Source organism: Podospora anserina, chromosome 5 (genome assembly GCF_000226545.1).
Source record: "Podospora anserina S mat+ genomic DNA chromosome 5, supercontig 1".
NCBI lineage: Eukaryota > Fungi > Ascomycota > Sordariomycetes > Sordariales > Podosporaceae > Podospora > Podospora anserina.
In genome coordinates this window covers 461,106-474,765 of record NW_001914837.1, presented here as the reverse complement: position 1 = coordinate 474,765, position 13,660 = coordinate 461,106, and the positions used below count along the sequence as shown (strand labels likewise).

The 13,660-nt window shown below is 54.0% G+C and overlaps 2 protein-coding genes across 2 annotated transcripts, besides 1 other annotated feature; both read right to left on the bottom strand.

Annotated features, from left to right (window-relative positions):
• Nucleotide 1: 1 nt before the first annotated feature.
• PODANS_5_1690 (uncharacterized protein) lies at nt 2-6,077 on the bottom strand (the record flags this gene model as incomplete). Its single annotated transcript, XM_001904126.1, has 3 exons — nt 2-2,851; nt 2,921-3,978; nt 4,064-6,077. Coding segments are annotated over 3 exons (5,922 nt in total), but the record flags the coding sequence as incomplete, so codon positions are not given.
• A 3,528-nt stretch (nt 6,078-9,605) lies between these two features.
• Nucleotides 9,606-10,871, bottom strand: PODANS_5_1700 (uncharacterized protein; the record flags this gene model as incomplete). Its single annotated transcript, XM_001904125.1, has 1 exon — nt 9,606-10,871. The coding sequence occupies one exon, from the start codon at nt 10,869-10,871 to the stop codon at nt 9,606-9,608; it is 1,266 nt and encodes a 421-aa protein (XP_001904160.1).
• Nucleotides 10,872-12,208: 1,337 nt separating this feature from the next.
• Nucleotides 12,209-12,281, top strand: a tRNA (tRNA-Arg).
• Nucleotides 12,282-13,660: the final 1,379 nt, after the last annotated feature.

The following is a 13,660-nucleotide window of genomic DNA, read 5'->3' as shown; positions in this document are numbered from 1 at the left end:
TCTGGAACGAAATCCCCTGCTTGACACAGACGTCCTTGATGCACTCCCGGAACCGCTCGTCAGGTTCGATAACCAAGAGTGACTGTCCCCTGGCTTTCCACGAAATGCTGAGCGCCAGGAAATAGCGGACCAAAAGCCCAAAGAAGACCGGCTCGTTGAGACTGGGGATCGTAATCTCCGTACCCCATCTCGTCGGCATCATGATGTAGGAGGCATTGACTTTGGACAAAGCAACCGTTGTGGCGAGGGTCCTCGTATCGCGGCCAAGACAGACGTAGGCCGACGGGAAAGAACTGAGCCCTGTGTTGAGCGCACCGACAGTGCTGTAGTTGACCTGAATACCAAAGAGCTCTCCTGGAGGGTCCGACGCAGACGCCAATCCCCACTCCTCTGCCCTGTATGGCCCGTTTCCTGAATGCCCTGGCAGAATTTCCACCACATTTTCCAAGGTGTTGCAAGGAGCTGTGACAATCCGCCGACCGGCGTTCGCGCGGTTGTTGCCTGTCTTCCACGGACGAACACGGGGAACCATGCGACGACCATCCTTGATGTGTATCTCTGGCTCCAGAACCCACAGAGGGTTTTCGACACTTGTGTGTTGAATCCTAGCGTACATGGCAAGGCGAAAAAAGGTCTCAGAGACGTCCTTGACGGCGGGATCGGTATTAACAGTCTCGAGGTCAAGGACTTGGAGGGTCAATCCTGGGATCTCAGCAGCGAGGGTGCGCGTGAAGCCCAAAGAAGCCGAATTGCCAGGGGTAGTAGTCCGGGCACTTTCCGTGACCCAAAGGATCACCATTTCTGGACGGAGTAGCTCCTTCAAGGCCTCCATCCGCTTCTCGTTCATGTTCAACAGAAGGGGCTCATCCAGGTCGCAGAGGAGGATGACGGCTGTAAAGTTGGCAGCATGCCCGGGTGCCAAGTCGTCAAGGGACGCAACGGTAGTGATCAACCCGCAATGCGAAGCCAGGGCTGCAGTGACTTGCGATGAGATGAATGATGTCCACAGCTGCTTGCCGCCAACAATCAGGAGTCTATTCATCAGACGCTCCGGGTCTGAGTGCTCGGAGGGAGGATACATCAGCAGCGCTTTCTCCAGAGACTGCGCTTGACGAACAATCAGGGAAAAGCCAGTGGCATAGTTCTGGGCCGAGTCCTCGCTGGAATTTTGAAATCCGCACTGATCAAGGAGGTCAGGCCAGTCAGGCGGTGTTGGGGACATCGACTGCAGAGAGAGTGCACAGCTGATGGTACGACGGAGACGTTCCTCGAGAGGGGTCCTTGTAATCTGAATGAGCATCAGGAAGCCTCCAGGCCGCATCATGTTCCGAACGTGGCCGAGGACAGTGGCCGTGTTGTGAGGCTCGAATAGAGAAGTAGACAGAAGAACTAGGTCGTAGAGCTGGCCATTTGCTGGAACACCCGTGGTGAAATCGACTTTTTCGGTGATAACCTTCTCGCTCAGAGACTTGGAAAGCTGGATTCGATCGTTGAGATTCTCCTCAGGCCGAGAGCCGATGCGGTAGGATGCAAAGGAGGTGCCCAAGCCAGCCAGCACGTGCTCCGTCAACCCAAGCTCAGCATCTGTCAGTCCCAAGACGTGCATCGAGGCATACTTGTGGGATATTTGCTTCACCACTCTCGAAATATGACGCTGGAAGTTATGCGTCTGGCGAGCTTCTTCAAACACTGTAGGAAGCATGCCAGCCATCACATCCGGAACGTTTCGGCCTAATCTGCGGACCAAATTCAAAGCCGAATAGTATGGCGAGGATAGAATGAACCGATCAAGAGACTCCTCTGTCTCATCCGACCAGGTGCTTGTGGCGCGGCGCAGCTCTGCTCGGCTGGCGATGGACGCAGAAACGAGGTGCGAGCCCGGACTTGGACACACTGCAGTGGCTGGCAGTTCCGTGATGTAAAAAGAAGCGACGCGCTCGCAGGACTCGGCAAGCATGGGGCTCGCGGGGTGAACGTCTTCGTCTGTGGCGGAGACGATAGCGTCTTCGGGATCAAGGTCCAGCTGTGTGGTAAGGTACAGCTCGTAGTCATCCTCGGGATTGGTAGGGCCAAACGACCCAACTTTGAGTCCCTCAATCTGTATCTCCTGCTTGCCTTCATCATTAAATATCTCAATGTCGGCAGTGAAGGAGGCCGGGGCGCTCCTCGTGCATGGTGTAGCCTGCGTCTTATGCGCATCAACCACCAGCGTGTCGCTCCGTTCTTGGGCATTGCACAGTGATAGGTTCATGCGAATGCTCTCGATCTCCACTGGCAAGAATGGTGTCCAGATGGCACCGTCGCCAGGCGAAGACATTGTGACAAAGGCTGTTTGAAGACAGCTGTCCAAGGTGGCGGGGCTGAGGCCAAGCCTTGTAGTGTCGTCAGGGTGAACTCTCCTCAGGGAACCCGACGCAAAATCAAACCGACGGTCGAGTGCTTGTAGCCCTCGGAATGGGCCAGTGTACCTCAAGCCTGTCCCGGCCATCATGGCATAGAAAGCCTCGGGGTTGGCGCTCAGTGTTTCCGCTCTCGTCGCTGGCCGCGTTGGCAACAGATTGGGATGTGGTGCGCCAGACGTGATGGCGACCCGGCAACTAAAGTTCTTTTTCACATCGGTGCGGCCGTCGGCAACGGCTGAAGTCAGCAGAAATGAAGCCTCCCATGTGTCTGGCGTCTCTTTCTCAATGACCAAAGAGGAGAGAACTTCGACCCCGGGCGAATTAGGATCAAACGTGATGCCTTTGTAGAACTTGAGATCGCGAAGCTCGATCATAGAAATTGCTACCTCTGGCGCAGCGGCTTTGGCAGCATCAACCGCCATGATGACGTAGGCTGACGCGGGGAGTAGCTGTCAACAATTCTTGTTAGCACACGGTCAAGTTTTACAAAGACAGTAGAAGTTAGATCTGTGACGTACCGATTGACCCTGGAACGCATGGTGCCTGGCCCAAGTGAGCTTCTCAAACTTCAGAATGTTCCGCCATCGAAGTAGGTACCGAGAATCGTCTCGAGTGCGTACCCCGAGGAGTTCGTGAGGCATGGCCAACCTGAAGTGATACTGTCGAGATAGTCTCGACTCTCTCCAATGAATCTGTGAATGGTCCCATGGGTAACTGGGAGCACCTTGAATCCGCGTGTTGACCAGCTCGGGCTGTACGGAACCCACGACGAATTGCCGAATGTGAGAGTTGTAAACCCCAAACTGGGCCCATATCCAGCCGAGAAACTCGCCAAACGCCTCCCGGTCGTCCATCCCCCTGTTGAGGAGTCCAGTATAGGGCAAAGTTGTTTCTGTTCCCATGCTCTCTCGGATTGCTTCAAACACTGGCCCCCTAAGAGTGCAATGGGGCCCGACCTCTATCACTCCGTCGAACGGTCCATTTTTGTCCAAGGCGGTACTCATAGCCTCGTAAAACAGCACCGGCTTCATCATGTTGTCGCGCCAGTAGGTGTCCTTCAAATCCGCTGCCTTGGGCTCCCCAGTGCCAGACACAGTCGAAATCCAAGCGGTTCCATTGTTTTGAGCCCGCGGTGAGATGTTGCACGATTTGATCGCTTCCAGATACTTTATTGACGGAACCTCCATGTGGGGTGAATGGTAAGCCGTGTCGACGTTGAGTATCCGCGCTAGCAACCTCTTGCCCTTAAGATACTTGCAGGCCTCATGAATCAAGTCAAGATCACCTGAAAGCGTGACAACCATGGGCGAGTTGCTGGCGGCAATGCAGAGTCCTGGGCTGTACTCTCTTCTAGAACAGAAATCGGCGGCCTCCTCCATTGACATGCCTGCAACTAACATCCCCCCTTTGACGCCCCCGGCTCCGCAGGCGAGGTTCACGTCCATTCCACGGTAGTAAGCAATCAGAATAGCATCTCTGGCACCGATCCGGCCGGCGGCATATGCAGCACCGATTTCCCCAGACGAGTGGCCGACCACTGTGTGGAAGCTAATCTCGATCGAGTGTAACAAGTCGACTGTTCGGGAGCAGTGTTAGCAAAGCAGCTCCGGCAGCCCCTTCAGAACTGAACAGAGAATCCATGCACAGGCAAGGTGTCTTACCTAAAGCAATCTGAATGGCGGTACACAGAGGCTGCGAGATTGTCGACCTATGAACCCTCGAAAGACCCTCGTCCGCCGATATCTCGTGTTCCAAGCTCCAGGGAGGTGGATGTGGGCACTGCCGCAGAATCCCGTCCAACTGTCGAATAGAATCACGATACACCTTGCTTGTCACAAGCAGACCCCGAGACATGGTGGCCCATTGCGCTCCCTGGCCCGTGAAGATCCCCAGCAACTTGGGCTTCTGATGTTCTGGTTTCACGCGACACATAGTGGCAACCGGTGGCGGCGTCTCTCGTTTGTCGGTTGTTTTCAGCTTCTTTCTAGGAGGCTCAGGCGGGGCGTCTGGTATCTTCAGGAATCGCGCCAGCTTCCCAAGAAGCCTTTCCGTTGTTGTACCCGCAAAGGACACTCTGTGAGCAAAAGCTGTGCGGCGGGCGTAGGTGTGCCATGACAGCTCTTCGGTTGAGGCTCCGGGGTTCTTGAGGAGGTGATCGTAATAGGCTTGCACCACAGCTACCAGGGACTTTTCCGATTTGGCAGAGAGTACCAAAGGGAGGCAAATGCGATTGACTCTAGGCCCGACTGACCCGTTGGGGATGTGGCGAGGGACGCGGGCACTTGACACGAAGTTCTCGTCGTGGATGGCTGGAACGTACTGCTCAACAATCGCATGGGCATTGGTGCCGCCGAAACCGAACGAGTTGACGCTGGCTCTTTTCGGTTGTCCTGGCTGGACCGCTGGCCATGGGACGGGGCTTGTTGGGACGACCAAGTGGCTGGCATATTCGGCAACTTGCGGGTTCAACCGATCTAGATGTAGGTTTGGAGGAATGGTATCATGTCGCATGCTCTCGACAACCTTGAATAACCCTGCGAGACCTGCCGACCCCTCAGTGTGGCCAATGACCGTCTTCACTGAGCCAACCAGAAGCCGAGGCCTTTCCGCGGGCGGGATCAAGTCAGTTGACGGCCCAGCTCGAAGCTCACCCGAGAAGAAGGCATGTTCGATGGCGCGGGCTTCCTTGGGGTCACCTGCAGCCGTTCCAGCCCCATGACACTCAAAATACTGACAGCGGTCCTCGAGGGTGTTGATATCTAGGCCGGCTCGTCGATATGTGTCCTGAATAAGCTGTGCTTGCGCTTCCCAGTTGGGCATCGTGATCCCTGTCGTCCTGCCATCCGAATTGACACCGGTTTCCCGAATAACGGCGAGAATGTGGTCGCCACTGGCCAGGGCTTTGCTCAGGGGACGGACAAACATAGCCGCAATTCCTTCGCCGCGGGCATAGCCATCGGCATTGGCGTCAAACATGTTGCAGTGACCGGAGGGACTGAGCATGTGTAGGCTGGACTCGACGATGAACTGCTCAGGGGTCAGGATGAGGTTGGCACCAGCCACGCAAGCCATTTCGCAATCGCCCGACCGAAGACTCAAGACAGCTTGGTGGAGGGCTACCAGGCTGGATGAACAGGCCGTGTCGATCGTCATGGAGGGCCCTTTGAAGTTGAAAAAGTACGAGAGCCGGTTGGAGACCATGGACCGCGCATTGCCCGTGGCATAGTACTGGCTTGTGGTGAGCTCGTCCCTCTGTGAGAGGGTGTCGTAGTCGGCCGTCATCACACCGGCAAACACACCAACACGGGCACCCGCATGCTGCTGGAGAGAGTACCCGGCCGACTCGAGGGCCTCGTACACCACTTCTAGAAGCAACCGCTGCTGGGGGTCGATTGCTTCGGCTTCCTTGGGCGTGACGCTGAAGAAGCTGGCGTCAAACAGCCGGGGGTCGTGGTCCAGGAAGTACCCACGGGCAGAATTCGTCGTGCCGGGGAACTCGCCATCTGGGTGGTAGAAGGCGTCGACATGGAATCTTCCCGCGGGCACGCGCTCCGAGAGGTCCCTCGGGTTCGCGAGCAGTTGCCACAGGCGCGAGGGGGAGCTCGCGCCTCCCGGGAACCGGCACGCGGAGCCGATGATGGCGATGGGCTCAGCGCCACAGGGCGAGGACGGCATTTTTGATGGGGTGCCCCGTAGTGGTTTACAGTCTTGAAACCGTATTATCGTTGGAAAGACAAGAACTGAAAGGAGGCAAAGGACCGGGTTGCTGGGGGTATCGACAATCTGATTAAAAAAAAAACCGCAATCAAAGACAGCAATGAAAGAAAAATGGTGCTGTAAGCTAGGTGGATCAGCGGCTCGCCAAACAAATTGAGCTGGTCCAGCAAAGAACGCTGAAAAAAGGAGGCCGAGCAAGTGAATTGTTTGCCTGTAAAGCAGAAAGACGTCGTCGTAGGTGCCGAACAAGGATAGTGAATAGCTGCTTGGGAACAGGATCAAGGGCTGTCAAAAGCCTGGGAGGTAGGTGGTGGATTGCTTTAACAGTCAGTTGGTCAAGATCGGAGTGAGACGGCAATGGTGAAAAGAACGATAGCCTGGTGGGGGGAAAAAAGGAAAAATTTGAACGGGCCCCCAGGAGCAACAAGCAACCGAAAGCACGCTCTTGGTCGAAGCTAGGTCTACTGGAGCGGTTGACTACCTATGTGGACACCAGGAAGGGGGGCATGCGCACTGCCCTTGGCTCCGTACCATGTTAGAATGCTTGGTGACAGTTGCGATCTCTCTCGTGGTGGCAATGGATCAGGTGAATGGAGACAAGTTCAGATTACACTGATGCCCCAAAGAGCGCAACTCGCCGGACAGCCAGACCCTGCCAGAAATACCTGGTAGGTAGGATTAGCACACAAGGAAAAGCTCGAGTGTCTACCCAACGTATGTATGGGGAACACTGGGCCAAACATGGGCGCTAGCAGGCCACCCATGGGCTTCTTCTAGCAACCTGGAACTGGAAGGTTGGACACTGCCATGGGTTCAACTAGGAGCAGCCTTGCCAGAGCCCCGCAGCTTCCCAGCTACAGATTCTTCTCACACCACCCACACCCATCGCCGATCAACGGCATCGCCCTCGGTTTTGGTAGAATACAATCGGAGACTTGGAAAGGACTTACCATGATGACAGTGCGGTTTCTAGGACCGCTGACACGACAGAATGATCTCCTTACCACCACCTATGACGATGGCGACCGCAAGCTACCTCCACAAGGACAACTACAGTGTGTGGGGGATTGGTGGAAGGGGCAGGTGAAATACTTGGCAGCGGTCAGTTGGCCTAAGCCGAACAGCAGGACGAAAAGGCGTGACGGCGACCGGTGCTTCCCAGGAACGATGGAGCCAGTCTGTGTCTTTCCTCAAAGAGCATCCCACCTCAATGCTCGCGACGGAAGGACAGAAGGTTACTTGTGAGAACCATGGTTTGGGGATGGCCTTTTGGGTTTCCCCGTGTTACCTAGGACAAGTCTCCATCATGGTGCTGCCAACTGAGAGAGACATCTGAAATTAAATGCAACAAGGCATCCATCTCTCACAGTGCCTTGTCGAACCCAGGTTCCCTTTCCGTGTGCGAGACCTTTCGTCTGGGAAGGCTGAAGGCGAGCCCTCCAGAACCTCCATCCAATCCAGTCCAGGAACCAAGCATCGACGCAGAGTGCCACATCGTGTACACGTGCCAAGGAAGATACAGAATTCAACAGCCCAAAACGAACTCGGGGCAGACATTGTGGTCCTGTCTGGGAGTGGTGTAAGGATGAAGCCGATGACTGATGGCCCAGCGGGGTTTAGCTCGAAGATGGGCCACGAGCTGGTGCAGCAAGGCAACATCGGAGACGCATGACACATGCCAGGGAGTGGTACCAGATACGGCATGCAATGCTGCTTGTGGACGGTATCAGGCACGGCTTAATCTCTAACAATCCATGTCCAGGATGCGAAGGGGCTGCTCCCGTCGTCATGTTTGTGCGAGTGGCAAGGGGGCGTCTTGTGTCATCGGCCGCCGTTGTACCTGCTTGAGACTCCGAGGTGATTTGGACGGCCCAACGTTCTACCGCAACGCCCTCCAGCGCACGGCAACCCAAGGTAGGCTGCTGGGAAAGACCAGCTCCCCTTGTCGATCACGGATCGCAATCGTACCTGACAGCAGCCGCGGGATTACCTGATCGGGAAAACACCAACCAACTCTTGGTGAGGTCAATGTGTATCGCTATATCCGTTAGGTCTCCCCAATTAGCAGTCATGATCGCCGGGTCACCAGTCACCAGTCAAAGACCGGGAAGCCGGCCGCCGAAATACAACCGAACTTGGCATCTGAGCATTCGAGCCATCGTATCAAGATGCCGGCTGTGATAAGGTGACATGATGGACGAGCGGGACAGGATAACGGCTGGTTAGTTGTGAAGGATCAGCAGTACTGGAAGACGCTTACGTGAATGAAGCTCCGGCCAGGGCTGCAACTGAAGCACGCTCAATCGTTTCGGCCGGAAGAAATCCCACGCGTCCTCCGTAATATGTTCGAGAAAAACACACCGGAGATTCGGGACTCATCCCCACAAACGTTCGTTATTAGTTCGGACAATATACAGATATCAAAAGACTTATGGCCATTGACCACACCACAGTCCACCGGGCACTCGGTTGGAGGTATGAGTAGCCCACATAAGCCTATGAACTGGCAGAAGCAAAGAACACAAAGGGATGTCGTGGCTTGCAGAGGCGATCGAACCCGCCAGCTCGGTTCGGCCCGCACAAAGGAGCTTGGCAATGTTACACGCAAATCTCAACGCTGTGTGACCTGGGGGCAAAGGGATTCTGGTTCCAGATTCACCCTTAAAGCATTCAGCTTGACGTCTGCCAGGATCAGTCAAGATCAGAAAGTGCCATCTTCGACATGCTTCTACCGAGGTCTCAGCCAGCAACTCCTCGCGCAACCTTCCAAGAGCTTCAACACTGGCTGTTTGCAGGGAACAGTCCTCCTGACAAGACTCGGCCCGGTTTTTCACAGCTGAGAGTCAGGAGGCACAAGACATCCCGTGAGAGATGCTAATCCCCTCACTACTCGGGTTAAATAGCGGTTCCGAGGCAACGATGAATGGCGTCGTGTATAGCAACAGCGGGGGTGCTGGGCGAGGAGGCTTCTGGCATGCTGGAACTTCAGTTGGGTTTCTGTGTGATGGAAACAGGAGCCGAGCATAGCACGACCAAAAAAGGGGCGGAAATAACGCGCAGCTGAACTGTGTCGTATGGCTTCAAACTCTGGATTTGCAATCAGGGAGTCTTATGCCGTGGAATTGGAGGTGGAAGCTGACGTGGTCTGCAATGTATCAGAAACAACGAGATGTTGAAGACATCGTTGAGGGCCTCCAAGCCCAAATTGCCACTGCTGCCGAGGCTCTCAGCCACCCCAACGCCATTTATAGTGGGGCTTCAGCACCTACAACGCAGGGGCACCATGCCGTGGCTTGCTTCAGCACGTCCACGGTCCAGGTTGTCACCTACACCTATGTCGTCTTCGAAAGTTGTGTGAGTCTAGCATCAACCATCAACCTGTCAACGGCTACGCGCATCCAATCTAGGTGTCAGAAGATGTTCTTATTCTCGAGGTGAGTACTCCATATGCTACAATACGCTCTACCTAATTCCCATCCCAATCGTTCACCATTTTGCTTCCTCGTCGCTGACATCACCCGTCGCAAAGAGCTCCAGGAATATCCTCGACCTGTCGACACCCTGCTCGACCAATGTGCGGCGAACATCGATCATGAATGCCTCGGGACCACAAATGTAGTACTCGGCTCGAGAGTCACCCAGGAACAAACCGCGCTCCTTGTCCAACTTTGCCAGATCCAGCCGCATGTCTCCAAACTCGTAGTGTACCCCAGCGCGGTCCTCAGGGCCAAGCGTGCGCAGGAACACATTGGCCGACACGTTCTCGTTCTCGCGACAGATACGCCGGATATCGTCAGCAAACGGCTGTGCCGCGCTCGATCGTGATGAATGGATCCATGATGCTGGTCTCTTGGACCCCGCAGACACGAGGCTGTCAAGGATGGCCTTGAGCGGTGTCGCACCAACGCCGGCGGATACCAAAACGACCGGGACACCCTCCTTGCTTGCGTCCTGGGGGTCCACAAAGAACTCGCCCTGTGGATGCGACAGCTCGACCTCGTCGCCCACGGCGTACTGGTCGTGCAACATGTTGGAAACAAGGGCAGGGGCGCTCGGCTCGAGGGCCTCCTCTCGCTTGACGCTGATGCGGTAGTACTCTCCCTTTCTCGGGGCTTCACTCAGGCTGTACTGTCTGCTCTGCAGGTACCCAAGCTCGGGCACTGGCACCTGCAAGCTGACGTACTGACCCGGCATGTACTTGGGTAGTGGCGTGGCCCCATCGCTGGGGGCGAGATAGAAGCTCGTGATGGTGCTGCTCTCTGGTACCTTCTGGGTGATGCGGAACTTGCGCCAGCCGACCCAGCCGTCGACGGCGTTCGACTTGTACATCTCGCCTTCGCGGTTGATGAAGACCTGGGCAAGGACACCATAGGCGGCAATCCAGGCGTCGACGATGTCGGCGGTGGCTGCGTCACCGAGGACTTGACCGATGGCTTGGATCAGGTACTTTCCGACGATGTCGTATTGCTCAGGGGTTACTTGGAGGGAAACATGCTTGTGGGCGATGCGTTCCACGGCATGTGTCAGCTTGGGGAGGTCGTCGATATACGTCGCATAAGCCAGAACAGCGCCGGCAAGTGCTCGTGGCTGTCGACCTGTTGTTTGGCTGGTGGTGCTGAAAAAGTTGTGAAGTGCTGGAACATCTCCGATGAGGTTGTTGTAGAAGGTGGTGGTGATGGTTACGCCGTGTTCTTTGAGGACTGGCGCTGTCGCCTTGACAATGGCGATCTGCTCGGGGGTGATGGCTGCCATGATGAAGGATATCCAGTGGCCTATCTGACTTGGCAAAGCTTGATGAGTGGCTATTGGAAGGGGAGACTGAAGTTAAAAGTCTTGACAAGTGTAGCGTCTCAGATTCCCAACGGTCGGCTCAAGTGGGGAACTGGGGAAATCTGGGGATATGCGTTGCGACTCTGGTCCACTCTAGAGTTTATGGTTTGGGATATTGAGATTGTTTTCCTTGGACCATGGAAGGGTATTTATCCTTCTCTACATCCTGTTGTTCTCTCTACCTTTCTGTCATCCCATTGCCGCCCGAAATCCCTTGCCTTCCTTCACGTTCCCAGCCATTGCGCAGAGCTTTCTTGGTCTCGCCTAGGGGGTGTGGTACGATACCGAGTGCCGTACGATCGACATTGACAAGCGCATCTCCGAGGGCCGATACTCCAGCAAGACCGTTTTTTCTTGCGAGTTGCAAAACAATTCTCCCGGCTGGGCAATTCCTGCAATATCCCTCGTGTGGACATTTGAGGCTCGATCAGCTGGATCAGCTCACTATTGCTAACAGGAAGGCCGAGTCAGCAGTTGCCAGTAACAATTGCATCTCCGCGGCGGGAACACCCGTTCCTCTCGGAACCCACTGTAGCATCGCAGTGGGGCTCTGCTGAACTCCCGTCAACATGTCGACGAGTCCCGACTTTGACATTTGTCATTTTACCACATGGCAAAGCAGGGCGCAGTTTGCCGCCGTCTTTTATTTTTGTCTTGTTGTTATTCTAGACCCGGTGGTTCCGAGCATTGTCTTCCCCAAGGCGTGGATAACATTCCCCCAGAAATCCCACGAAACCACTCCTCCGTGCTGATGGTCATGGTGCTACGGGCACACTGATGTCCCCATCATCAACTACCCTGAAAGGACCTGATAACAGAACACAGATCGCCTGCACGACGTCCTCCCATGCAACCACCAATACACCAGTAACCCTTCTTGATTGGCATTGACACCTGCAACCTTATCTTGACGTTGCTGTCACACATAGCGTTTGGGCGATCTTTGCCAGAACTGAATCGTGGAGGGTGCAACGTGGAGGGTGCGGCTTGGAATTGGGGGTTAGGGTTGATGGCAGCCCCTTATCTCCAAATATCTTCCTACCCAGGCCAAACCCGTGCCGAGAAGATATTCTTCCTGACTGCTTGAGCTCTGAAAGCTACTGTCATCTGGGCTGGTTTTCCCTACTTGGAAACCCCAGCCCATGATTCGGTGGTGGCCCCACTCGCTCCAGGGTTGATATCGGCAAGGAACACCCACGCACAAATTCTGCATGTCAAACTTGAAGCCTCTATCCTGGAGGCAAACACCATCACAGCAAGGTCTGCTGGCGTAATTGGAAGCGCGTCTGACTACGAATCAGGAGGTTCCAGGTTCGAGCCCTGGGTGGATCGTCGTGTTCACTTGAGCTTGGGTTCAAGAGCAAGGCAGATATTTTTGATGCTTTTTTGCTCTTGGTTGACATAGCTGCTATCACCTCAACTCTAAAAGTTACAAAGTAGCAATGTTCTGGTTTCTTTTTGACCTCCTGCCGGTCGGGAAAGTGACGTGACAAGGGTTATAGCATGTGTCCTGAGTTGAGATGCTATACCTAACCTATGAACAACAGTCGTATGTGGCTGATATGTGTGGAGAGTGTAGTTTGCTGTCATCTCTGGTGACGAGGCGTGCGAGTAGGAGGTCATGCAAATGAAATTCCAGGCCTTGTGAACAGTCATCAGCTCCGTCATGTACGGCTCATCATGCCTTACTCCTTACCACGAGGAGTCCTTCCACCCCCGTATAATGAACTCCCATCTTCAGGGTGCCCAATCTTCTTATGCTTTCACTAACGGCTTCTTATAACTGTGAGTTGTGTAGGTGTGACAAGACCACGGTCAGCAACAAACATATATATACCCCAGTCTCTGTATGAAGGGGTCAGCCTTTCTTTTGTAAGACTTGTCATCATGTCTTTTCATAACTCTGGAAAGGAATGATGAGATTCAGTAACCTTCTAACAAGACAGGTCAAATAGCTCAGTAGATTTGTATGTTTATCCAGTTAAAAGCGTTGTGTGATGGGGAACAAGACAGACTCATTAAGAAAAGCTCGAACGCACCTTCCCCCTTTTCCATCAACCTTGATGACTTTGCTAACCAGCTGTGTGCACAGACTGTCCCATCATGAAGCAGAGGTCTTTAATCTAACAAGTCGCGATTTCCCCCCTTCTTTTCCCTAAACACACATATGAAAAAAAACCAAAAAAAAAAACCCGACCATAACCCATGGTATGTTTACATATTTTTCTTGTCCCAGCATCTTCGATGTTTGCCGTTTTCTGATTACTTCGGAATTCATAAAAGCTTGTAGATGCCATGTATGCGCTTTTCAATTGGTTTTTACAATGTTTGGATGTTTTCTTACTCGCTCACAGTCCCAAAATCCACAAGTATGTTGCGCCTTTGAATGAGATTTTGACATGCTTGGATGGTTGCTAATGCCCGCTTACAGTTCGGAAATATTCAGGCATGCCGTTTCCAAATGGGATTTTGATAAGCTTGGATGACCGCCTACACGCTTGCGAACGACGCGATGATCGTTTTGAAGTGCTTCTGACACCGCTCGCTGCAGAAACCGACGGAAAAAACAAAAAAGAAAAACCCCTCGGGTGAACGAGGAAATCGTCGTGAGCAAACGGCATGGAGAAGAAAAGCTGGGATAAAGCTAGGATGGACATACTGACTTGAGTTCTTTGAAGAACTTGGTCCTTGAAATCAAGGTGTGTCGAGCA